Below are 23812 nucleotides of genomic sequence, written 5' to 3' on the forward strand. Positions count from 1 at the left end.
TTGTGGAAACTGCAATTTCAACGGATTCAATAAACTAAGTCGAAAGTTAGTTTTCTTTCTCAAATTTAAAATGAAGTTTCTACTAAATATTCTTCAGTGATAAAACAACTGTGTCCAGATGAATTGAATCAATGTTTGAGGCTAAAGAAAGAGTTATTAGATGTTGAAATAAAGCTGAGGGAAAGTAAAGGTCCTTCCAATATATATGTAAAACTGACCCCTTTCATGAGTATTAGTGCCCTAATGGATTTTTACATCATTCCCTGAACACCTAGACTTTTGTTTGTTGTTTGCCTTTTTAATTTCTCCTATTTGAGTTTAGTTGGATCTTGTAAGAATAAAGCTAAGAATCGCCTTTAAACAGAAAGTGGTTTTAAAAAGGTGTGCTGATATGAGGATAATGGGTTAACTTTACAGCATACCACAAAGTTGCCATTATTTAACAAAGTTTAAAACATGTTACTGAGCAGAATGAAGGTGCAGAAAAGCCAAAAGTATAATATCCATATACGATAACACACGGTGTCAGACAAATCATACCTGACCATCATTTTTTAAAGAATGGAAGCTATCATATATAAGTTGGTACTGTTTCTGGAAATTGTTCTGTCGAATTTATCAGTTCTGCAGGACAGCTCAGGGTTGTGAACTCTGCCACAGGTCTCTATCACCTACCTGAAATTTAGTTTGTTTAAATTTCATATCAAATTTGGCTTATTTCTTAACTCTTTAATCACATATCAGTGCAGAGTTCCATCACACCCAGCTGGGGCTCTAAATTTCATAACGAAACTTTAGATCAGGATTCTTCATTTTCTGCTTGTAGTCTTCATCAAACTGTTCATTCTGGGCCACAGTGAAGTGGTTCTTCCAGTCACCAACTTTTCCTGAAGAAACAGAGAAAATAATTCAGGTTATTTGATCAACCTATTCATAAATGCAGTACTTAGTTTTCAGAACAAACACAGAGGGGAACAAAACAACTTTTAGGTTTAGACATTTATACCTTTTCTCATGAAAGGAGATATAGTCTGGTTCATTGAATTGAAGGTGGAGTAGTTGGTCATTTTATTTTGTTTCATATTGTCAAAAGTCACGCTGGCTTTGACTCTTTCCTTCTCTTCAGGTGATGGAGACAAACTAAGGAAGGAACACAGTCGGTCTATTTCTCGTCCACAGTCCTGTGTGAAGTGTTATTTTATATTTCATTTATATGTTCTTCAAAGAAAATGATACAAAGGCAAAGAATTTGAAGTTAAAATAACAACTGCATAATGTTTATTTTGGTAAAGACTGGAACACCAGACGAAGGCTAAGTATTTCCTAAAAGCTATTTAATCTTTCAGCAAGGGCAACGTGTTTATTAACAAAATCAAGACACTTTTTAATGTAATGAGCTTTGTTGTAAATGGCATACTTTAGCACAGCTCATGATACCTCAATCAAATCTTCATAGAACATGTAGTGAAAATTTGAATAAGTCTGCTTCTTCTCCCACCAGCCGTTCACATGGTCATACCACGATCCAAAAACCACTACAAACACACAACAAAACATAACAGAGTGTTGGAAATAAAATGAAAACATGGTCTCTTTTTTCTACAGTAAAACTAAACTGAACTCACTCTTCCCCTCCATGAAGTTCTGCAGGAAGGTGCTCCATTTCCCCGGTTCTGGCATTGCACTGTTCATGCGTTCAAAATGGAAGTTGGACACTGCATTGTCCTTTGCATTGCGGGCCACGTAGACTACCTGCAGAACCAGACAACAACAAGTTCTAATCTGTTTCATAAATCCCATGTCTCTATGGTTACAGGTATATATGCATTTTACCCTGCAGCGCTGCTCCCAGAAGGACTTCGGTACAAACTGAACTGGTAGATGAGTTTTAATGAGACGAGGAGTGGTGGGAAGTTTGTCTGCCAAGTCTGTACCTGCAAGGTAAGAATGATTGGTTTGCCACTAATAATGTCACGGTTATGGGTCATTTTGATCCAGCATTTTGAGTTTCTTATGTTTTGGTTTATTTTTTGCATTATGGATTATTTTCTGATGCTCTTGTGCTTTATTGATTATTATTAGAATTCTATGTTTCTGTTTATTCGTGTTTAGGGATTAGCTCTTAGGGTTTGTGTCTCATGTTTAGTGTAGGTTCAGTTCTGTGTCTGGTCTGCGTCTCTGTGTAGTGGTTTCTTGTTTCCTGTTTTATTGTGAAGGTCTCTGTCTCATGTGAGTGTATTCAGATTTGCAATTACTTCCTGCTGTGTTCCCCACCTGTGTGTAATCTCCCTATGTTCTTCTGTGTGTATTTAAGTTGTGTCTTCTTATGTTGTAGTGGCTGGTCCGTCTGTTAACCTCCCGCATTTCAACTGTGAATCTACCGTGCTTCATCCATGTGTTCTCCCTGCTGTCTACCGTCATATGCCTCTGCTCATCCTCCTTCATATTTGCGTTTAGTAGTTTAGTTTTCCCAGTTCAGGTTATCTTTAGTTCTGTTGCCGTTTTCAACTTGTGTTTTGTCTTACAATAAACCTCCTTCGCACCTCCACGAGTGCCTGCAATTGGATCCTCCTTTATTTTTCTCCACATGGCTCATTCCACTCGCCGTGACAGATAAGCTGGACTTTGCTAGATGCCAGAGGTCAACATGGCTAAAAGTCCAACATTTTAGGGCAAATTTGAGATGTTTTACATTTACAGTGTTTGCACACTGACAAACCAAATCTAATTATCAAGCAAAAAGAAAAGTTGCACTTGATTAAGAATTAGATCACTCTGTTGAGACAACAGCAAATGAGAAACACACTGAGTGAGGTTGTATTTTAGCAGCTGCCGTTTCAATGTGTGACACACAAAAATTTATGCAATCAAAACTGATGTGAGACCTAATGGCAAAGGGGGTTTGCATATCTCCAGGAAGGGTACTCTGTCATGAAGAGGGATGGAAGTCTGACGGTCTGGACCCATGTGCGCAAAATACAGAAGATCTAGGATGTAAGAGACCCATGTGGTTCCTGAGGTTGAAGCAGATAAAACCATGCTGTTCAGTGGGAAATATAGCAATCCATGAAATGATTTATTTTTTAAAAAGAAAAAAATATATAGTAATTAGCTCTACACAAGCCTTCTGTCCTTAAGCTTTATTTATATAGTGTCTTTCAGCACAACATTCAGCTCAAAGGGTTTAACTTGATGAGATAAAAATAATTTTTAAAGCCAATAAAACACACAGAGATAAAGAGAATCTAAAATAACTTCCAAGGCTTTGATTTGAGTTTGAATCGGTTTACTTTCACATGTCTTCACTTTCTGATGTTTACCCAGGCTGGCACAATTCTGTCTACTAAGGTTAAATTAACCTTACCTGCTTTAGTGTAAGTAGCAATAAGAATATCATCCGGTCTTGCTTTGAAGTTCTGTATGTTGTCCCAGTTTTCTGTAAACTGATTGATCATGCCAACTCCATGGAAGTCAAACAGTTCTGGTCGAGGTCGCGCCTGCATCTCTTGACTTTTTGACTTTTTTTTTTTTTAAATTAAAATACCTGCCTGAGTTTTTATTCCACACTTTAAAGTGTCTTTCTCACATTTAATGTAATTTTTAGTCTGCTTTACTGTTTTATTCTCTGCTCATCCATTTCATAAATTGGTAACCTTCAGTGCCGTAATTATACCCTCAGTGCACTTTGCTTTTTAAGGTTGTGTTTTAAAAAAAATGTTTTAGATCACGCATTAACCCGCTCCTTCTTTCCGTCTTTATTTTTACAATATCTTACAGATTTGATATTAATAGGATTAAAAAGTTTCTTATCTAACTAGATGTCAATCATTTAGCATAAACTTGGTTAAAAAGGAACTCATATCAACAGTAACACATCAACAGCCCGTATGGTACTGATTAATGATTAGTCAAAGCACCGACTGCTTCTGAGAAAAAGCACAGGCACAGTTCCAGCAGTAAAAACTTTCACAACAGCAGAGGTGAAATATCAATATGAAGGCTATTATGTTTCATTTCCAGCTTTTGTCCCACCCGCTTTCAATCAAAAACACAAACACAATGACACTAAATCTTCTGTTAAATCGCAGTTTGGTTTGCCCTCTTTCTCTCCTGCTGTAGGTGCCACCCTTTGCACCTGACCCCACTCAGTAGTTAGGCACTGAAGTGGTAAAGCTTGGTAGGGAATAGCCACCATGGAAATGAGCCTTTTATGACAACAACTGCGCTGCGTGTTTATTACCTCACTCCTCGTTGAAAAGAGGAGCTGAGACATGCCAAGGGCAGAGCTGGCATGACTGTGAACTGTAATGTTTGATGTGTGTGTTTGGCTCTCCTGCGCGCAGTAATAAATAGCTTGACCACAGTTTTTTCCATGTTGCAGACTTTATTTGCAAAATTCCATGACATTAATGAGCAATAACTTAAATTACTAGGATGCAGCTTAATATCCAGCCTATTATCATACTCTGTGCAATATAGTCTCTTACCTGTACTCTGTAGGAAGAGTCACATTTTGTTATCACCTTACTTTTAATATACATTTTTTTGTAGTTGTAATATAGTACTTTGACCTGCTCAACCAACTGTCTACTCTCCAATGCCTACAATGGCTAAACTACAAGATCCAAGCACCAGGATTCACAAGTGGCTCAGGATCTCTTTCTTGGACAAAGATGAAAGGCATTAGTGTTGTATTTAAAGTGTACTTGTTTCATTTTGTTTTTTTCATGCTTTCCAATATATTATGATCTTTATTTCTAGTACACTTTATGTTGCATTTTTACATTTCCTGAGCATTATGGAACTGTGTGTTGCTTAATGTACAACTTTTAAGAGATTGAGGTTCAGACTGCATGAACATTCATAATCTGTCATGGTCTCCAAGTTTCTTGCACTATCCCACCTTTCTCTGTCTCTTTCCTAGCAGTGTTTATATGTTTGTGGGAGTTATTTTTATCTTCCCATCAGTAGTGGCTCTTCCTGATTCCCCACCTTCCTGCCGGCCGGTCAGTGAGTCACTGATCACATTCACCTGCGGCTCGTTAGATAATCAGGCGGTCTACTTAAGGCTGGAGCCACGATGACACTGTCATAGTTTGCTGTTCATGTTTGGCTTGGAATAACTTTCTTTTCGAGAACAAAGTTTGCAATCTTGAGCTCAAGTGCAGAAATAAATTGACAATCCAGCCCCTCACTGTGCTTTTGACTTCCATGCATTGATCTTCAGGTTTTACAATAAAAGCACAACGTGTACGCATAAAATTAAGGTATTTGGAGTGTTTATTATTCCACTGTATAATTCTGTCACATGTATGCCACAGTTTATTTAGATGAGATCTTTGTAATACACACTCCACAGCAGCTGCATACTATATCCAGTCTGTATGCCTGGCTCTGTTCAAATTTCAGTGCGGAACTGAAGTGTGGGATCTTTCATCTTCTTCTTGTAGTCTTCATCAAAAACTTCATTCTGAGCGACGGTGAAGTGGTTCTTCCAGTCGCCAACCTTCCCTGCAGAAAAAAATAATAATTCGGGTATTTTTCCTAATGTTACCAAATACATCACATTACTGTTAGGTGTGTACCTTTTCTCATGAAGGGAGAAATCTTGAAATCCATAACCGGGGCTGTAGAATAGTTGGCCATCTCATTCTTTTTCATGTTATCAAACTGGACTCCACCTGAGATCATTTTCTTCTCCTCAGCTGAACGAGACAAACCGAGGAAGCTGCAGAGTTTGTCTATTTCCCGTTCAGTGTCCTGGAAACACATCATGGAATTAATCGCAGCATTAAAACCGCCTGGATGAGAGCATGAGAACATGCAGAAGAAAGTGCCAATGAAGAAATCAGATTACCTCAATCATATCTTCATAGAACATGTAATGTATATTTGAGTAAGTCTGTTTCTTCTTCCACCAGCCATTCACATGGTCATACCAGGAGCCAAATACCACTAAGATCAAAGAACAACACTTAAGCAATGAGAGGAAAAGATCTACACCTCACACGAAGGATAACTGTATTATTTATGCATACTTTGTCCTTCCAAAAATCTGTGGAAGTAGTTATTCCATTCTCCAGCCTCTGGCTCAACCACATTCATGCGATCAAAGTGGAAATAAGACACCATGTTGTCCTTTGCATTGCGGGCTACATAAACAATCTGCAGAAGATGGGAAAAAGAAATCTTAAACCTTTACCAGAAGTAGACACTTTGGAGCTCCTTATTAGGCTTAAAGGTTCAAGTTACGCCTGACGTGCTGCCTTAGATTGCACTGTTATCAGTACTATTATCAGCTTCTTGAAAAACAGCACACAGGTTACTGTACCCTACAGTTTTGCTCCCAGAAGGATTTTGGCACAAACTGGACAGGAAAATGAGTCTTAATGAGTCGAGGGGTGGTGGGCAGCTTGTCTGCCAGGTCTTTCCCTGCATGGAGGAGTGAACATGGAGTATGGGAAACAGGTAACATGATAATATAACCATATACAGGGAGTGCAGAATTATTAGGCAAGTTGTATTTTTGAGGAATAATTTTCTTATTCAACAACAACCATGTTCTCAATGAACCCAAAAAACTCATTAATATCAAAGCTGAATGTTTTTGGAAGTAGTTTTTAGTTTTAGCTATTTTAGGGGGGATATCTGTGTGTGCAGGTGACTATTACTGTGCATAATTATTAGGCAACTTCACAAAAAACAAATATATACCCATTTCAATTATTTATTTTCACCAGTGAAACCAATATAACATCTCCACATTCACAAATATACGTTTCTGACACTCAAAAACAAAACAAAAACAAATCAGCGACCAATATAGCCACCTTTCTTTGCAAGGACACTCAAAAGCCTGCCATCCATGGATTCTGTCAGTGTTTTGATCTGTTCACCATCAACATCGCGTGCAGCAGCAACCACAGCCTCCCAGACACTGTTCAGAGAGGTATACTGTTTTCCCTCCTTGTAAATCTCACATTTGATGATGGACCACAGGTTCTCAATGGGGTTCAGATCAGGTGAACAAGGAGGCCATGTCATTAGTTTTTCTTCTTTTATACCCTTTCTTGCCAGCCACGCTGTGGAGTACTTGGATGCGTGTGATGGAGCATTGTCCTGCATGGAAATCATGTTTTTCTTGAAGGATGCAGACTTTTTCCTGTACCACTGCTTGAAGAAGGTGTCTTCCAGAAACTGGCAGTAGGACTGGGAGTTGAGCTTGACTCCATCCTCAACCCGAAAAGGCCCCACAAGCTCATCTTTGATGATACCAGCCCAAACCAGTACTCCACCTCCACCTTGCTGGCGTCTGAGTCGGACTGGAGCTCTCTGCCCTTTACCAATCCAGCCACGGGCCCATCCATCTGGCCCATCAAGACTCACTCGCATTTCATCAGTCCATAAAACCTTAGAAAAACCAGTCTTGAGATATTTCTTGGCCCAGTCTTGACGTTTCAGCTTGTGTGTCTTGTTCAGTGGTGGTCGTCTTTCAGCCTTTCTTACCTTGGCCATGTCTCTGAGTATTGCACACCTTGTGCTTTTGGGCACTCCAGTGATGTTGCAGCTCTGAAATATGGCCAAACTGGTGGCAAGTGGCATCTTGGCAGCTGCACGCTTGACTTTTCTCAGTTCATGGGCAGTTATTTTGCACCTTGGTTTTTCCACACGCTTCTTGCGACCCTGTTGACTATTTTGAATGAAACGCTTGATTGTTCGATGATCACGCTTCAGAAGCTTTGCAATTTTGAGACTGCTGCATCCCTCTGCAAGATATCTCACTATTTTTGACTTTTCTGAGCCTGTCAAGTCGTCCTTTTGACCCATTTTGCCAAAGGAAAGGAAGTTGCCTAATAATTATGCACACCTGATATAGGGTGTTGATGTCATTAGACCACACCTCTTCTCATTACAGAGATGCACATCACCTAATATGCTTAATTGGTAGTAGGCTTTCGAGCCTATACAGCTTGGAGTATGACAACATGCATGAAGAGGATGATGTGGACAAAATACTCATTTGCCTAATAATTCTGCACTCCCTGTATATGACTGATTGGTAACCTGAATCCAAAGATGGGATGGCAAACTCCAGAAAGGGTACTCTTTCATAGATGGGGATGGTTTTTTGCCTCTCTGGACACATCTGACCAAAATGCAGCAGGTCAAGGATCTGGGAGACCCATGTAGTTCCTAGAAAGAGAGAGAGGCAAATAACTTGATCCCAACACTGACCTCTATACACACATTTTGATGAGCCATAGTTTTTGTACACGTTTGTTGGACTGACCTGCTTTGGGATATGTTGCAATAAGTATATCATCTGGTCTGACCTGAAAGTTCTGAACATTCTCCCAGTTGTCTGTAAAATAGTGAGTCATTGAGACTCCATGGAAATCAAAGAGCTCTGGTCTGGAAAACAAAATTGCCTTTTGGGGAAAAAGAGAAAAGAAAAAACAAACATTAGAGTGTGTGAACAGCAACTGCAGGGATTTGACTGCGGAGAAGAAAAAGAGAAACTAGTGTTGGCAGTTGTGGGTAGTGAAGTCAGATTTGTTTCTACTTCTGAGTGACACAACAAATGATTAACAGCACAAAAGCACACAGTGTGCTCAGAGATCAAGTCTTTGGCTGAACTCAACAAAAACACTGGTGCCAAGTGACAAAGAGAAAGTCTTAAAGCTTCAAACATTGGAAAAACAAATAAAATATAGGTTGCTTCTACGTGCATTTAAAACTGCTTTCTTTTTAGCTCAGCCTCACATGCTTAACAAGAAACAAACTCCACAGCAGAAAAGCAACCTGTAGCTAAAAACATCAAACTGTTTTGTTTAGAGATACCATACATACCTTCTCATCACTAAGTGACATGTTCATTGCTGGTTTCTGCCTGGCTTTTGGTGTTGTAAGAAAAATTCTCCTCCTTTTCTGGTTGCATAACATACCATTGTTAGCTGCGCTCACTTCCACATGTAATCTGAAAGCCTCACCCCTCTGGTTTCAGATTTCCTGTTTTAGATCTTACCCTGGGTCAACACACCTGAATCAAATGATTAGTTTATTACCAGGCCTCTGGAGAACTTAAAGACATGTTGAGGAGGTAACAGCCATTTAAATCAGCTGTGATGGATCAAGGACACATCTAAAACATGCAGGACACCGGCCCTCGAGGCCTGGAGTTTGATACCTGTGCTCTAGACTGTAGTGATGGTGAGTTGAAGCCTCGTGATGAACTGAAGCTTTCCACCCAATTGGTCGACTCATGGTTCGAAGCATTGTGATGATTCATTTGCTCTACTGCACCATCAAGTAGACAATTCAAGTGAAGCAGGCTCTGTGATTATAATGATGTGTAAACCTCTAAACTGAATAAATAAATTGTTTCGTGGTTATTTATCCCGAATATTGTCTCAGTATGTGTGATACAAAAGAGAAAGTGGAAACTATCAGGACAGAGTTTTGGTATGATTGTGTAACTGTTAGCCTCAGAGAGTCAGTCAATAGTATAATTCAGATCATAGATCAGTACATTTGCATATTTTTATAACTATAAAAAGAAAGCTGACACTTTCGAGACTTTATCTAATGTGTAAGCATCACAGCAGATGCCTTTGTGTCAATGTAGCTGAGGCTAAAACAGAAAAACGATTTTATAAAAAATATTCAGCAGTAGATCAAAAACGAAAGAAAACCATTAATCAACAAATGAACATTACCTGATGCTGCTGAATTGAAGCAGCACAAATTACAGAGGTTTTATTAGAGACACACCTTAGCGTTTTGCAATTTTGTATAATGTTAAAAAGTTTAAATTTGTTTAGTAGCCTACTGAACGGCAGAAATTAGGTTTTCTTTTCGGAAGTATTTAAAGGGGAAAAAACAGCAACTGACAGCTCTGTAAACAACGGTAGTCGTATTTGTTTATTTGTTTATTTATAAGGAACCCCATTAGCTTCCACAACAGTGGTTGCTAGTCTTCCTGGGGCCCAAACCATCAAATACCACCAAATAAAATGTTACACAATGAGTTGGATGCAAAATGTCCACATAATTTGGCTCTTACATCCACAATAAGGTTTTACAATTCTGAAAATGTAAATATTAAAAATTATAAAAACAAAAACAAAAAAACACTCACGTATGCCTAACAAACAAGCGAATAATGCAGAAAACAGATTTTTAGACGGGAAACTGTTCTTGAATTATACTGTGTGTGTGTGTGTGTGTGTGTGTGTGTGTGTGTGTGTGTGTGTGAGAGAGAGAGAGAGAGAGAGAGAGAGAGTGTGAGAGAGAGAGAGTGTGAGAGAGAGAAAGCTGTGCATGAAGTGTGATTTTATCCTGGTGAAAGCAAAACAGCAAAAGTCAGAGGAAATTCATGACAATGTTTATGTGAAGCGTAATTTGGATCTCCTTTTACTGCTGGTTTAGTCAATATTGTTTGAAGAGAAATAAAACCTGCAGCTTCAGAATCAGCGCAAAAAATGCGTAAACATGAAGCACGGACCCGCCGACGGATCAGAATCAGTGAGCTGTCGGCTTTCAGCCCCGACCGTGTCCGTGCCGTCTGGTGAAAGCCGACATCTCACTGATTCTGATGCGTCAGCGGGTCCGCGCTTTGTGTTTACGTCTTTGTGCAGAATCGGTGTACCTGCTCTCATTTACTGTTTTAGCTGTTTGGTGGTTGTTGAAATGTAGTAATATTTATATTAAAAATCGATTCAGGATTTTAATGAATCGATATCACGTTATCCAAGCTAGAATTGATTTTAATCGATGATCAAAACCTGCTCCTAGTAACTGTGTAATCATGCTTATGTACATCTGGATAATGACACAAACTAGTGTTTGGTGCTTCACTTTTTAATAAACTAAAATCAGACAGTTGCTAATTGACCAAACAGAAATCAGATTATAGGATCTGTAGTGTTGTTTATTTATATTATGGTGCTTATCATTTGTGATATGTATTACTGTGTGCATACTTTATTAGGAGAGATGAAATAAAAAAAAAAAATCTCTTCCTTGCTGGTTCCATCGAAGAAGAAATGCTCAAGTAACTATGTAACACGTACGTAATCCAATTCCACAACACAATGTCATGGGAAATCAGCTGTGTTTTGCTGCCCATTTTATTTCGAATCTGGCGTGAACCGGTGAACCGGTCCCTGAATCAGTCACATGGTATGGACTGCCCGCGAGGCCTCGAACGTCACTGCATACGTAATCAAAGCAAGCCTCGATACGCACTTCACAAAACGCCCCCGAGACGCTTCGACGCACAGGACACTTCACTACTAGACTGGATAGAGATAAGTGTGCATTTATTTATTTATCTTTTTTTGTAATGAGTTGGAAGAAGTTTGACCACTGACCAAAGAGTTTTAAACACACAAGGATCATGGAAAGAGAATAAATGTATGAGAATCCCCATTTAAAAATAAACTCATTAAGAAAAGGTTCGTTTGACTTTAAAATGACAGCTTTAAATTTGAGCTGTCCTTTATTTGTCAAAAAAAAGTGTCGAAATAAAGGATGCATTTGAGGGCGTAGTGGCCCAGAAACAAGCAAGACAGCATAAAAGTTAGAAATTTAAGAGCAAAGACAAATTTAAAGGTTTAGCATCTCTGGATTTAGCATTGGTCCCTAGCCTACATCTCATTTCTCTGTTCTTCTTGTTCTAGCCTCACTGCAAGCATTACAAGCTTGCAATATATCTGCTTCATTTCTCATTGAATATCACGCAAACCACCTGACCATGAAACTGCTTGTTAGTCAGTTGTTGCTTGTTAGTCAAAATTTTGAGCTTCTGAAAATGAAGGTTGTGTATAGAAATGGAGGTAATTCTTACACAGTTTAGTTTGGGCAAGATTTCTTGAATTGAAGCTAAAAGCCTGAACTTCGAGCGCATATTTATGGTTTGATTTAATATCTGCTGCAGTGATGTACAGACGCAAAACTACAAAACTAACTGTAGCTTGTTCGTCTGGAAACTTCAGATAATTAATTACATTTTCTCAAATTTAAGAAAGTGCCTCAAGCTTTTGTTTTTGTTTTTTTCCTAATGGCCAGTAGGAACTGACTCGTCTAGTCATGGAAGGAAGTCCTTAAAGTGCATGGAAAAATAATTTCACTGCTCACATGATTCCACAGACGACTTACTAGCCATGGGTGGTATGCTAACATGTTCGATAGAGACTATGTCTGTAACATATAACCAGTACTGTCCAAAACTGAGGGAAAAAAATTCTATTGTTAATCTAATGGTGCAGCCTGTCCACAAAGACTACAAATTAGTTTGTTTAGCTTGAGGTGTACCCTGATGTAGGCTTCCCCTACATCCTAAATCCCAGTATAACCCCTGTTCCCCATGCTTTTGTTTCTGCTGAGTCAGACTTTGGTACTTGGTGTACGTTGCCTTGTTTTGACAGAACTATGTTTTCTGACCAAAATACAGCAGATCAGTAACGTAGATAACCGTTGTGTTTCCTATAAATATAGTGTACTAAAATTAATGTGTTGGTTCCAGGCATTGAAACATGTATCTTTTCAAAATGTATAATGCAAAGCAAATTTTGTCACTGATTCACATAGTAGTAGGACAGGCCTAAACAAATGGAACAAACTGAGTGATGCAACGAAAGGGGATCAAAAGGGGAGGGGAGAAGCAAGGGGCCTAGAAAATAGAAACAGCACACTGGAGGTAATGTTCAAGATGGAAATGGTCAGCAGCAGTACTAAGGTAGGTTGTGGCATTTAAACAATGTTCAGTGTACCAAGAAAATGTGTCCACACATTTTTTTTCCCCCCCATCCTCCAATTTTGGTGAGCACGTATATCCTCAGTTTCCTGTTCTTAGGTGATATTAGTGGCGCCCACTGTGGTCTTCAACTGCTTTAGCCAATCTGCTTTGAAATACTGTGTGTTCAGAGATGCTCTTCTGCTTATCTTGGCTATAACAAGTGGTTATTTTAGTGTTTTCCTGTTAGGTTCAATCAGTCTAATCATTCTTCTCTGAGCTCCCAACACATCAACATGTCATTTACACCCAGGTAAGTGCTGCTCATTGGCTATTTTCCTTTTTTGTCTCTATAGATATTTTGCTGGAAAATCCTTGTAGTCCCACTGAATTACTTAGACCAGCTTAGCAACCATGCCATTCTGATTTTCTTTTTAAACACAGAGTTGCTGCCATGTGATTGGCTGATTGGATCTGTGCGTTAACGAGCAGTTGAACAGATGTACCCTAATGAGTGAAGCGAGTGTGTAATAACTATAAATCATGCATTCATGTACAACTAAGAAGACTACGGACATTAATGAAACAATAATGAAACTGAAGACAACAGTGATGCAACATCAAAGTATGCCAACTGCAATCAAAACCAGAAAAATGAAGATTCAATTTTGGTCAGATTAAGATCTTGTTTTGTTAAACAGTACTGTTCAGCAGTATCTGTTTGATCTTTTTAAAAGGTCAAGACGGTATGGGCTGTTTTGGGCACATACATGTCTTAAATATTCACTGTCAGAGATGACATTCCTGTTAACTGATGATTCATAAGTTTGTGACTTGTAAATTTATTTATTTCAATAAACAGATCAGCACTTCTGGCTTATTTCATACTTCAATTTTTTTCAGACTATATCCAGTCTGTATGCCTGGCTCTGTTCAAATTTCAGTGCGGAACTGAAGTGTGGGATCTTTCATCTTCTTCTTGTAGTCTTCATCAAAAACTTCATTCTGAGCGACGGTGAAGTGGTTCTTCCAGTCGCCAACCTTCCCTGCAGAAAAAAATAATAATTCAGGTATTTTCCTAATGTTACCAAATGCATCACATTACTGTTCACTGTACCTTTTCTCATGAAGGGAGAAATCTTGAAATCCATAACCGGGGCTGTAGAATAGTTGGCCATCTCATTCTTTTTCATGTTATCAAACTGGACTCCACCTGAGATCATTTTCTTCTCCTCAGCTGAACGAGACAAACCGAGGAAGCTGCAGAGTTTGTCTATTTCCCGTTCAGTGTCCTGGAAACACATCATGGAATTAATCGCAGCATTAAAACCGCCTGGATGAGAGCATGAGAACATGCAGAAGAAAGTGCCAATGAAGAAATCAGATTACCTCAATCATATCTTCATAGAACATGTAATGTATATTTGAGTAAGTCTGTTTCTTCTTCCACCAGCCATTCACATGGTCATACCAGGAGCCAAATACCACTAAGATCAAAGAATAACACTTAAGCAATGAGAGGAAAAGATCTACACCTCACACGAAGGATAACTGTATTATTTATGCATACTTTGTCCTTCCAAAAATCTGTGGAAGTAGTTATTCCATTCTCCAGCCTCTGGCTCAACCACATTCATGCAATCAAAGTGGAAATAAGACACCATGTTGTCCTTTGCATTGCGGGCTACATAAACAATCTGCAGAAGATGGGAAAAAGAAATCTTAAACCTTTACCAGAAGTAGACACTTTGGAGCTCCTTATTAGGCTTAAAGATTCAAGTTACGCCTGACGTGCTGCCTTAGATTGCACTGTTATCAGTACTATTATCAGCTTCTTGAAAAACAGCACACAGGTTACTGTACCCTACAGTTTTGCTCCCAGAAGGATTTTGGCACAAACTGGACAGGAAAATGAGTCTTAATGAGTCGAGGGGTGGTGGGCAGCTTGTCTGCCAGGTCTTTCCCTGCATGGAGGGGTGAACATGGAGTAAGGAAAACTTTGATATGGGAAACAGGTAACATGATAATATAGCCATAGCAATATGACTGATTGGTAACCTAAATCCAAAGATGGGATGGCAAACTCCAGAAAGGGTACTCTTTCATAGATGGGAATGGTTTTTTGCCTCTCTGGACACGTCTGACCAAAATACAGCAGGTCAAGGATCTGGGAGACCCATGTAGTTCCTAGAAAGAGAGAGAGGCAAATAACTTGATCCCAACACTGACCTCTATACACACATTTTGATGAGCCATAGTTTTTGTACACGTTTGTTGGACTGACCTGCTTTGGGATATGTTGCAATAAGTATATCATCTGGTCTGACCTGAAAGTTCTGAACATTCTCCCAGTTGTCTGTAAAATAGTGAGTCATTGAGACTCCATGGAAATCAAAGAGCTCTGGTCTGGAAAACAAAATTGCCTTTTGGGGAAAAAGAGAAAAGAAAAAACAAACATTAGAGTGTGTGAACAGCAACTGCAGGGATTTGACTGCGGAGAAGAAAAAGAGAAACTAGTGTTGGCAGTTGTGGGTAGTGAAGTCAGATTTGTTTCTACTTCTGAGTGACACAACAAATGATTAACAGCACAAAAGCACACAGTGTGCTCAGAGATCAAGTCTTTGGCTGAACTCAACAAAAACACTGGTGCCAAGTGACAAAGAGAAAGTCTTAAAGCTTCAAACATTGGAAAAACAAATAAAATATAGGTTGCTTCTACGTGCATTTAAAACTGCTTTCATTTTTAATAGCTCAGCCTCACATGCTTAACAAGAAACAAACTCCACAACAGGAAAGCAACCTGTAGCTAAAAACATCAAACTGTTTTGTTTAGAGATACCATACATACCTTCTCATCACTAAGTGACATGTTCATTGCTGGTTTCTGCCTGGCTTTTGGTGTTGTAAGAAAAATTCTCCTCCTTTTCTGGTTGCATAACATACCATTGTTAGCTGGGCTCACTTCCACATGTAATCTGAAAGCCCGCCCCTCTGGTTTCAGATTTCCTGACCCTTTTGTGGCCACATTCGCTTAAGGATTTGAAGTGTTTCAAATGAATTCCGTGTTCTATTTGGTGTGAAATTTTAAGTAGGCAATATTTTTAAAAAGCACATCATATACTGTAGACTGGATAGAGAGAAGTGTGCATTTATTTATTTATCTTTTTTTGTGAGTTTTTTGCAATGAGTTGGAAGAAGTTTGACCACTAACCGAAGACTTTTAAACACACAAGGGTCATGGAAAGAGAATAAATGTATGAGAATCCCCATTTAAAAATGAAAACTCATTAAGAAAAGGTTCGTTTGACTTTAAAATGACAGCTTTAAATTTGAGCTGTCCTTTATTTGTCAAAAAAAAGTGTCAAAATAAAGGATGCCTTTGAGGGCGTAGTGGCCCAGAAACAAGCAAGACAGCATAAAAGTTAGAAATTTAAGAGCAAAGACAAATTTAAAGGTTAGCATCTCTGGATTTAGCATTGGTCCCTAGCCTACATCTCATTTCTCTGTTCTTCTTGTTCTAGCCTCACTGCAAGCATTACAAGCTTGCAATATATCTGCTTCATTTCTCATTGAATATCACGCAAACCACCTGACCATGAAACTGCTTGTTAGTCAGTTGTCTGAATAATTTTGAGCTTCTGAAAATGAAGGTTGTGTATAGAAATGGAGGTAATTCTTACACAGTTTAGTTTGGGCAAGATTTCTTGAATTGAATCTAAAAGCCTGAACTTCGAGCGCATATTTATGGTTTGATTTGATATCTGCTGCAGTGATGTACAGAGGCAAAACTACAAAACTAACTGTAGCTTGTTCGTCTGGAAACTTCAGAAAATTAATTACACCAAGAAAATGTGCCCACACATTTTTTTCCCCCACTCTCCAATTTTGGTGAGCACGTACAAATTATATCCTCAGTTTCCTGTTCTTAGGTGATATTAGTGGCGTCCACTGTGGTCTTCTACTGCTTTAACCCATCTGCTTTGAAATACTGTGTGTTCAGAGATGCTCTTCTGCTTATCTTGGCTATAACAAGTGGTTATTTTAGTGCTTTCCTGTTAGGTTCAATCAACAATGTCTTGTTTGTTGCCTTAGATTGCACTGTTATCAGTACTATTATCAGCTTCTTGAAAAACAGCACACAGGTTACTGTACCCTACAGTTTTGCTCCCAGAAGGACTTTGGCACAAACTGGACAGGAAAATGAGTCTAAATGAGTCTTAATGAGTCGAGGGGTGGTGGGCAGCTTGTCTGCCAGGTCTTTCCCTGCATGGAGGGGTGAACATGGAGTAAGGAAAACCCTGAAATGGGAAACAGGTAACATGATAATATAACCATAGCAATATGACTGATTGCCATGCCATCTTTGGATTCAGGTTACCAATCTCCAGAAAGGGTACTCTTTCATAGATGGGGATGGTTTTTTGCCTCTCTGGACACGTCTGACCAAAATACAGCAGGTCAAGGATCTGGGAGACCCATGTAGTTCCTAGAAAGAGAGAAAGGGGGCAAATAAACTTGATCCCAACACTGACCTCTATACACACATTCTGATGAGCTATAAAGTTTGTACACGTTTGTTGGACTGACCTGCTTTGGGATATGTTGCAATAAGTATATCATCTGGTCTGGCCTGAAAGTTCTGAACATTCTCCCAGTTGTCTGTAAAATAGTGAGTCATTGAGACTCCATGGAAATCAAAGAGCTCTGGTCTGGAAGACAAAATAGCTTTTTGGGGAAAAGAGAAAAAACTGAATGTGTGAACAGCAACTGCAGGGATTTGACTGCGGAGAAGAAAAAGAGTGTTGGCAGTTGTGGGTAGTGAAGTCAGGTAGTGCTTCAAGCTTATTTCTACAAGTCCTCTATAAAGAGAGTGATACAACAAATGATTAACAGCACAAAAGCCCTTGTGCTTAGAGATCAAGTCTTTGGTTGAACTCAACAAAAACACTAGTGCCAAGTGACAAAAAGACGGTCTTAAACTTTCACATTTTGTCAAATGAATTGATTATCGATTCCTCCTGCATGCATTCAAACTACTTTCTTTGTTTTTAGCTCAGAATTACATGCTTAACAAGTAAAAACTCCATGAAAGGAAATCAAATTGTAGCTAAAAAAGATACTAAAACGGTTTTGTTTAGAGATATCATACATACCTTTTTAGGGTTAAGGAACATGATCTGGGTTCTGCCTTGCTTCTTTGAATGCATTACTCCCTCACCAGCTGAGTGTTTTCTACCAAACGTCTGGTTGCGAAACACACCACTATCAGCGTATCCGAGCTTTGCGTTGCGTTGTGAAAGTCCAGTACTTCCCTCTTGTTCATACAAAACCAAATCAGAAAAATTTGGGACAGTATGGAAAAGTATAGAAATTAGTGATTTCTAAATTTACTTTGACTTGTGTGTCATTACAGACAATATGAACACAAAATGTTGTCATGTTTTGCCTGGTCAACTTCATTTCATTTGTAAATATACATCCTTTCCTGTCATTCAGACCTGCAGCACATTCCCAAAAAGGATCCAGTTGTGGGGCATCAAGTCATGGGCCTTCTTGTAGTCAATCCAGGCAGTGCACAGGTTGTTGAGCCAGGGTTTGTAGTCTCGGCTGCTCTGTCTACCAGTACCTGGTGTTTCACTCCACTGATATTGATACTCGTGCCAATTCCCTTCTGTGCCCGCTCATGTTTTGAGCCATATGCCTATTCATCTTAGCCGCTATGATGCCTGGACAGGAGCTTCCATGTTGTACTGAGCCAGGTTATTGGCTGGTAGTTAGATAGGACTGATCCATTCTGGGGATCCTTGGGCATCAGGACTTTCTGGCCTTTCTGACATCAGACACCATTCTGGGTGTCTCTTATTGACTAGCAGCTGGTTCATTTGTGCTGCTAGAAGTTCATTGAGTGCAGCTGGCTTCTTTAGCCGTGAACCATGTCCAGGCCTGGTGCTGTCCAGCCCTTCATACTTGAGACCCTTTCTTGGATGTCTAGCACTGTGATGGTTACTGGACCCTGCTCAGGGTAACAGCCTCCCCGGACCCTGTTTAGGGAGGTTGCTGTGGTCTGCCCTTAGATTCACGAGCCACTGAACATTGTTGTTATACATAGCATCCTTGTCCCATATGCTCTTCCAGTATTACTCCATCTCCAGACTTGGTGGTGCTGCTGTTCTCATATTGTTCCCCTGCCACTGAGAATACACCTTGGATGGTTCTGTGGAGAACAGCTGGTTTATTCTCCTGCCTTCTACATCTCTGGTATACCTTTTCAATCAGCTGGCCAAGGCTGTGTGAGTCAGACTTCACCAGCACCTTTCACCATGGGCCACTCTGGAAAAAGAATGAGTCCAGCCCTTCTCCAGGAGTTTGGTTCCAGGACCCTTATGTCGTGGTGAACCTAACTATATCTAGTTATCTAGGTTTCTTTCCTGCTAGCAAGACAGTTCACTTCCCACAAAACAAAGTCTGTGATGCTTTGGGGCTGTCAATATGCCTAGCCCTTGCCTTTGCCTGCTACCCAGATTACACTGACCCTGGCCCTGGTGCCTGTCATTGTGCATAGTAGGCCCACAGGATGGTGGATTCATATGATTTCTTGAAGCTGTGCCTGAACAAGCCTCATTAATCCAGATCCAGTCACCAGAGTCTAGCTGGCAAGCTTCCCTCCCCAATCTGGCTCCAAGAGGGGCCTTGATTTCCCATGGTGAGATTATACGGTGCAGGAATTTCCATTAGCATGTTTTGAATCGCTCTTAATCTGGTGCCTCCCTTGTGACCAATTTCTAATGGGAGACCCTATTAGACAATACTGCTCCCAGGGCCAGGAGGACGATCCCCTGTGATAAGGTACATTTGTATTTTATATTTAGTTTATAAATAGTATTGACTAATTAAAATATGATAAGTATAGTTGTATTCATTTTGTCTTGGGTAAACCACATTCTCAAAACCCCCCAACAGAGGAATTCATATTGATTTCAGCTACACAAACAATACATTGTTGCTAGTTTGGTATTTCTTGACAGAACAATGCAGATTTTTTACCTGGCTGTAAAATGTAACTAAACCTGAATAAAATCAAATAGAAAACCCTGCAAAACAAATGGACCAGTCATTACCTTTTTTTTTTTTTTTTTATCACACACAGAGAATAAAAAATGGGCTGTTAGCACTTAGTAAAAAACTTTAAAGTAAACTTTCGTATTACTTTATACATTTTAATCTACACACCAAAGTTTCAGTATTGCAGTACAGTGTTACTGGTAATGTCCAATATTTTTTTGTTTGTAGTGACATAAATATTCACTTTCAAACATGAAATGCCTTTTAATTTGTGATTAATAATATAAAGCACATTGATTTAGTTAAAGATTTAGATAAAGTCAATCAGTGACCCTTTTTACATTCTATATGCCTGGCTCTGTTCACATTTCAGTGCGGAACTGAAGTGTGGGATCTTTCATCTTCTTCTTGTAGTCTTCATCAAACACTTCATTCTGAGCGACGGTGAAGTGGTTCTTCCAGTCAGCAACCTTTCCTGCAGAGACACAGATAAAAATCAGTCAGGTATTTTTCCTAATATCACCTCATGCATCACAATATGGTTCAATGTACCTTTTCTCATGAAGGGAGAAATCTTGAAATCTAAAATGGAGAACGTGGAATAGTTGGTCATCTCATTCTTTTTCATGTTATCAAATTGGACTCCACCTGCAATAATTTTCTTATCCTCAGCTGAATTTGACAAACTGAGGAAGCTGCAGAGTTTGTCTATTTCCCGTTCAGTGTCCTGAAAAGATAGATAAGTGTTATTTGGAGTAGGGATGCATCTAAAGGCTGCAGGACAGTAGCTCTCGAGGACTGGAGCTGGAGACCCCTGATCTTAAGCATACCACATTATCTGTCAAACATAGTGGAGATGATGTTTTGGCATGTATAGCTGCCAGTGGAACAAAGTCACTGCTGTTTAATGATGATGTGTCTACTGATAGAAGTAGCAGGATGATTTTTGAAGTGCACGGGGCTATACTATCTGCTCAGATTTATCCAAATGCTGAAAAACTGATGAGACAGTGCGTCATAATATAAACAAATAACGACTCGAAGCAACCCAGAGATTTCTTAAGAGAAGGAAAGGGGATAGTCTTCAGTGGCAAAGTCAGTTACCTGCTCTCAATCCAATAGAGCATGCAGTTTAGTTACTGAAGACAGAGACCCACACATGCAGCACCTGAAGGTGGCTGCAGTAAAGGCCTCGAAGTACATCTCAAAGCAAGTCCATATAGGTATAACTATATTAGTGTGTCCAGTTATTTTTAAGTTAAAACAAACTGACTGCTTGATTTAACAGCCTTTCTGGTGGTACACAGAGGCAAAATTACAAAAGAAATGTGACATTGTCCAAATACTTATGGACCTAACTGTATCATCACAACATTACAGCCATCATTACAGCATTATAAGCTACTAAATGAGAGCTTCAAGCAAGTAGCGTAAAGAGAAAGGAACTCACAAAGGAATCAGATTACCTCAATCATATCTTCATAGAACATGTAGTGAATGTTTGAGTAAGTCTGTTTCTTCTTCCACCAGCCATTCACATGGTCATACCAGGAGCCAAACACCACTAGGGCCACAGAAACAGGAAAATAGCAATCACACAGTAAATGAAAATAACTTTAATATAGTATTTTATGCATACTTTTTCCTTCCATGAATCTGTGGATGTAGTTGCTCCAGTCGCCAGGCTCTGGGTGAGCAATATTCATGCGATCAAAATGGAAAAAAGACACCATGTTGTCCTTTGCATTGCGGGCTACATAGACAATCTACAAAATATTTTTAAAAAGGAAAAACGAACTCTAACTCAAATGAATCTCAAATTCTCTTGGTAGGCTTCAAGTTTAACTTAAGCCAAGTGGAAAACTGCACTATTATCGGTATTATTATCAGCTTCTTGATGATACACTGAGCTGATGCAAACAACAGACAGGAAAATGCAACCTTGCAGTTTTGTTCCCAGAAGGACTTTGGCACAAACTGGACAGGAAAATGAGTCTTAATGAGTCGAGGGGTGGTGGGCAGCTTGTCTGCCAGGTCTTTTCCTGCATGGAGGGATGAAGATGAAAAAAACACAAGTTTGACTGTGTAAAATGTTAATACCAACTAACCAACGGTAACAAAGCGATATGATTTTAGTCAAGTTTGAGGAAAAAGAGGCCAACAATCCATAATGGTTTGTAGGTGTTTGTGTAAAATTGGTACATTTGATTAAAAACCTGAAAACAAAGGTGGAACGGCAATCTCCAGAAAGGGTACTCTTTCATAGATGGGGATGGTTTTTTGCCTCTCTGGACACGTCTGACCAAAATACAGCAGGTCAAGGATCTGGGAGACCCATGTAGTTCCTAGAAAGAGAGAGAGGCAAATAAACTTGATCCCAACACTGACCTCTATACATACATTTTGATGAGCCATAGTTTTTGTACACGTTTGTTGGACTGACCTGCTTTGGGATATGTTGCAATAAGTATATCATCCGGTCTGGCCTGAAAGTTTTGAACGTTCTCCCAGTTGGTTGTGAAAATGGGAATCATTGAGACTCCATGGAAATCAAACAGTTGTTGTCGAGAAGGAAAAACTGCCTTTGGGAAAAAAGCAAAAACCAGATTTTTTAAAAAATCTGAATGTGTACTTAAATTCACTTTATTGTCCCAAAAAGGACACTTGTTGTGCATCATGATGATTAAAAACAACAATAAATCACTTATGATGCAGTTAATATGTACATAAATAAATAAAACACACACAGAGAGAGAATATAAAGCAGGGAAAATATTGTTTGCAAGTTATAAATTTCACTCATAGTATGAATGCAGATGGTACAAATTAAATTTTACATTGGTTACAATGGCTGACTGTTTCTACAGAGTGAGGACACTTTGTTTGTGTACTAACCAGTTAAATGTATAATAGAAATACCACTCAGCTGCTCTCAGGCTTGTTAAAGTTTCCCTGAAATATTATGAGGACCAGGGCTCTTGCTGTCTTTATCAAGGCTGAGAAATCAATGTAATGTAATGTAATCAGGTACTGCAGTGCCATCTGTGGGTAATGAAGTCAGATCATGCTTCAAGCTGTTTTATACAAGTCCTCTTTAAAGAGAGAGCGAGATCACAAATGGTTAACGGCACAAAAATACTTGGTGTGCTCAGAGAGGAAGTCTGGCTGCTGCTCAACAAAAACACTGGTGCTGATTGATAAAGTAACCCTCTGACTTGCAAAATAAAATGAACCCACATGGCTCATGCATGCATTTACACGACTTTAACTGATAAATCCATTGTCATTAGCTTAGCTCTACATGCTTAACAAGAGACAAACACCATAAAATTAGAGCAAACTCTAGCTGAAGCAACAACAACAACAAAAACAGTTTGGTTTAAAGATGTCAGGCATACCTTCTCTGGATCGAGAGACATGCTGATTGCCGGGTTTTGTCTGGTTTCTCTTACTGGGATTTTTCTCTGTCCAGATGAGTATTTTATATGCAACTTCTGATTACGTAACACGCTGCAGTGAGAGGGGCCCTCCCAGGGGAGAACTGAAATTCCAGCCCTTCCCTGACTTCCGGATCCTTTTGTTGGGAGCATTTCTTTTCCTATTCTAGGATCTAAATGAATCCTAGAATTGTGTCAATGAAAACATTACTCATGCATTCAAAGCACTTTATTTGGTATGACATTTTAAATGGACAGTATTGCAAATGCGCGATATACAATACATTGATTAGAAGTTTGGATGACGTTACAGTAATATTATCACATGACCACTGAACAAAAAGCAATGTCATGCAATGACAAAGCTTTTTATTTATGACTGTACAGAGGTTTAAGAGAGGGAACAAATGTGTTCCCCATTGAAAGGTAAGCTTTTAAAAGTCAGAAGGAAATCTTGATTTTCAAATCCAACATAGCTGTAGATAAAGAGAATAGGCTTTCTGGCTGGAGTTAATCTACTTTAAAGACACATCAAGGAGAGTAAAAACATTTCTGGGCTTGTGGCCTTTATCAGCAT

The 23812-nt window shown here is 39.2% G+C and overlaps 5 protein-coding genes across 9 annotated transcripts; all 5 read right to left on the reverse strand.

The window, feature by feature from the left end:
- Positions 1–209: 209 nt before the first annotated feature.
- On the reverse strand, positions 210–4234 carry LOC120719285 (cytosolic sulfotransferase 3-like). The gene is made up of 7 exons (XM_040008387.1): positions 3365–4234; positions 2886–3014; positions 1834–1934; positions 1626–1752; positions 1438–1535; positions 1007–1181; positions 210–887 (listed from the first exon to the last, which is right to left on the reverse strand). Exons 1-7 carry the CDS (start codon positions 3501–3503, stop codon positions 775–777), a joined length of 882 nt encoding a protein of 293 aa, XP_039864321.1. The 5' UTR covers positions 3504–4234; the 3' UTR covers positions 210–774.
- Positions 4235–5262: 1028 nt separating this feature from the next.
- Positions 5263–8983, reverse strand: LOC120719288 (cytosolic sulfotransferase 3-like). 3 transcript variants are annotated; one of them, XM_040008391.1, is made up of 8 exons: positions 8851–8983; positions 8291–8497; positions 8065–8193; positions 6332–6432; positions 6039–6165; positions 5858–5955; positions 5586–5760; positions 5263–5511 (listed from the first exon to the last, which is right to left on the reverse strand). In XM_040008391.1, exons 2-8 carry the CDS (start codon positions 8379–8381, stop codon positions 5399–5401), a joined length of 834 nt encoding a protein of 277 aa, XP_039864325.1. In that variant the 5' UTR covers positions 8382–8497; positions 8851–8983; the 3' UTR covers positions 5263–5398. The 3 variants fall into 3 exon arrangements, with proteins under 3 accessions (XP_039864325.1, XP_039864326.1, XP_039864324.1); XM_040008392.1 differs by lacking the exon at positions 6332–6432 and having other exon boundaries at positions 8291–8429; positions 8851–8982; XM_040008390.1 differs by lacking the exon at positions 8851–8983 and having other exon boundaries at positions 8291–8747.
- Positions 8984–13558: 4575 nt separating this feature from the next.
- On the reverse strand, positions 13559–16488 carry LOC120719284 (cytosolic sulfotransferase 3-like). The gene is made up of 8 exons (XM_040008386.1): positions 15585–16488; positions 15021–15159; positions 14795–14923; positions 14600–14700; positions 14307–14433; positions 14126–14223; positions 13854–14028; positions 13559–13782 (listed from the first exon to the last, which is right to left on the reverse strand). The coding sequence occupies exons 1-8, from the start codon at positions 15675–15677 to the stop codon at positions 13670–13672; spliced, it is 975 nt and encodes a 324-aa protein (XP_039864320.1). The 5' UTR covers positions 15678–16488; the 3' UTR covers positions 13559–13669.
- Positions 16489–16606: 118 nt separating this feature from the next.
- Positions 16607–17867, reverse strand: LOC120719293 (cytosolic sulfotransferase 3-like). The gene is made up of 3 exons (XM_040008396.1): positions 17324–17867; positions 17115–17222; positions 16607–17034 (listed from the first exon to the last, which is right to left on the reverse strand). Exons 1-3 carry the CDS (start codon positions 17412–17414, stop codon positions 16943–16945), a joined length of 291 nt encoding a protein of 96 aa, XP_039864330.1. The 5' UTR covers positions 17415–17867; the 3' UTR covers positions 16607–16942.
- A 1974-nt stretch (positions 17868–19841) lies between these two features.
- Positions 19842–23328, reverse strand: LOC120719282 (cytosolic sulfotransferase 3-like). Of its 3 annotated transcripts, none has more exons than XM_040008384.1 (9): positions 23197–23318; positions 22694–22840; positions 22242–22380; positions 22015–22143; positions 21740–21840; positions 21438–21564; positions 21265–21362; positions 20351–20525; positions 19842–20273 (listed from the first exon to the last, which is right to left on the reverse strand). In XM_040008384.1, the coding sequence occupies exons 3-9, from the start codon at positions 22330–22332 to the stop codon at positions 20161–20163; spliced, it is 834 nt and encodes a 277-aa protein (XP_039864318.1). In that variant the 5' UTR covers positions 22333–22380; positions 22694–22840; positions 23197–23318; the 3' UTR covers positions 19842–20160. The 3 variants fall into 3 exon arrangements, with proteins under 3 accessions (XP_039864318.1, XP_039864319.1, XP_039864317.1); XM_040008385.1 differs by having other exon boundaries at positions 22694–22794; positions 23197–23311; XM_040008383.1 differs by lacking the exon at positions 22694–22840 and having other exon boundaries at positions 23197–23328.
- Between the last annotated feature and the right edge of the window lie 484 nt (positions 23329–23812).

The sequence above is a fragment of the Simochromis diagramma genome, unplaced genomic scaffold, assembly GCF_900408965.1.
Source record: "Simochromis diagramma unplaced genomic scaffold, fSimDia1.1 OVJJ01000545.1, whole genome shotgun sequence".
NCBI classification, from domain to species: Eukaryota; Metazoa; Chordata; class Actinopteri; order Cichliformes; family Cichlidae; genus Simochromis; species Simochromis diagramma.

Excerpts from the sequence above, each read along its gene's own strand:
- LOC120719285 (XM_040008387.1), bottom strand. The coding sequence starts at position 3,503 with ATGCAGGCGCGACCTCGACCAGAACTGTTTGACTTCCATGGAGTTGGC. Across the intron at positions 3,015-3,364 it reads TGCTACTTACACTAAAGCAG|GAACCACATGGGTCTCTTAC; the intron begins GTAAGGTTAATT and ends CTTCAACCTCAG. Across the intron at positions 1,935-2,885 it reads CAAACCCCCTTTGCCATTAG|GTACAGACTTGGCAGACAAA; the intron begins GTCTCACATCAG and ends CTTACCTTGCAG.
- LOC120719288 (XM_040008391.1), bottom strand. The coding sequence starts at position 8,381 with ATGACTCACTATTTTACAGACAACTGGGAGAATGTTCAGAACTTTCAG. Across the intron at positions 6,433-8,064 it reads CATCCCATCTTTGGATTCAG|GGAAAGACCTGGCAGACAAG; the intron begins GTTACCAATCAG and ends TCCTCCATGCAG. Across the intron at positions 5,956-6,038 it reads CAGATTTTTGGAAGGACAAA|TGGTATTTGGCTCCTGGTAT; the intron begins GTATGCATAAAT and ends CTTTGATCTTAG.
- LOC120719284 (XM_040008386.1), bottom strand. The coding sequence starts at position 15,677 with ATGTTATGCAACCAGAAAAGGAGGAGAATTTTTCTTACAACACCAAAA. Across the intron at positions 14,924-15,020 it reads TGCAACATATCCCAAAGCAG|GAACTACATGGGTCTCCCAG; the intron begins GTCAGTCCAACA and ends CTCTCTTTCTAG. Across the intron at positions 13,783-13,853 it reads TTCTCCCTTCATGAGAAAAG|GGAAGGTTGGCGACTGGAAG; the intron begins GTACAGTGAACA and ends TTTTTTCTGCAG.
- LOC120719293 (XM_040008396.1), bottom strand. The coding sequence starts at position 17,414 with ATGACTCACTATTTTACAGACAACTGGGAGAATGTTCAGAACTTTCAG. Across the intron at positions 17,223-17,323 it reads TGCAACATATCCCAAAGCAG|GAACTACATGGGTCTCCCAG; the intron begins GTCAGTCCAACA and ends CTCTCTTTCTAG. Across the intron at positions 17,035-17,114 it reads AGTACCCTTTCTGGAGATTG|GGTTTTCCTTACTCCATGTT; the intron begins GTAACCTGAATC and ends TTCCCATTTCAG.
- LOC120719282 (XM_040008383.1), bottom strand. The coding sequence starts at position 23,217 with ATGTCTCTCGATCCAGAGAAG. Across the intron at positions 22,144-22,241 it reads TGCAACATATCCCAAAGCAG|GAACTACATGGGTCTCCCAG; the intron begins GTCAGTCCAACA and ends CTCTCTTTCTAG. Across the intron at positions 21,363-21,437 it reads CAGATTCATGGAAGGAAAAA|TGGTGTTTGGCTCCTGGTAT; the intron begins GTATGCATAAAA and ends CTGTGGCCCTAG.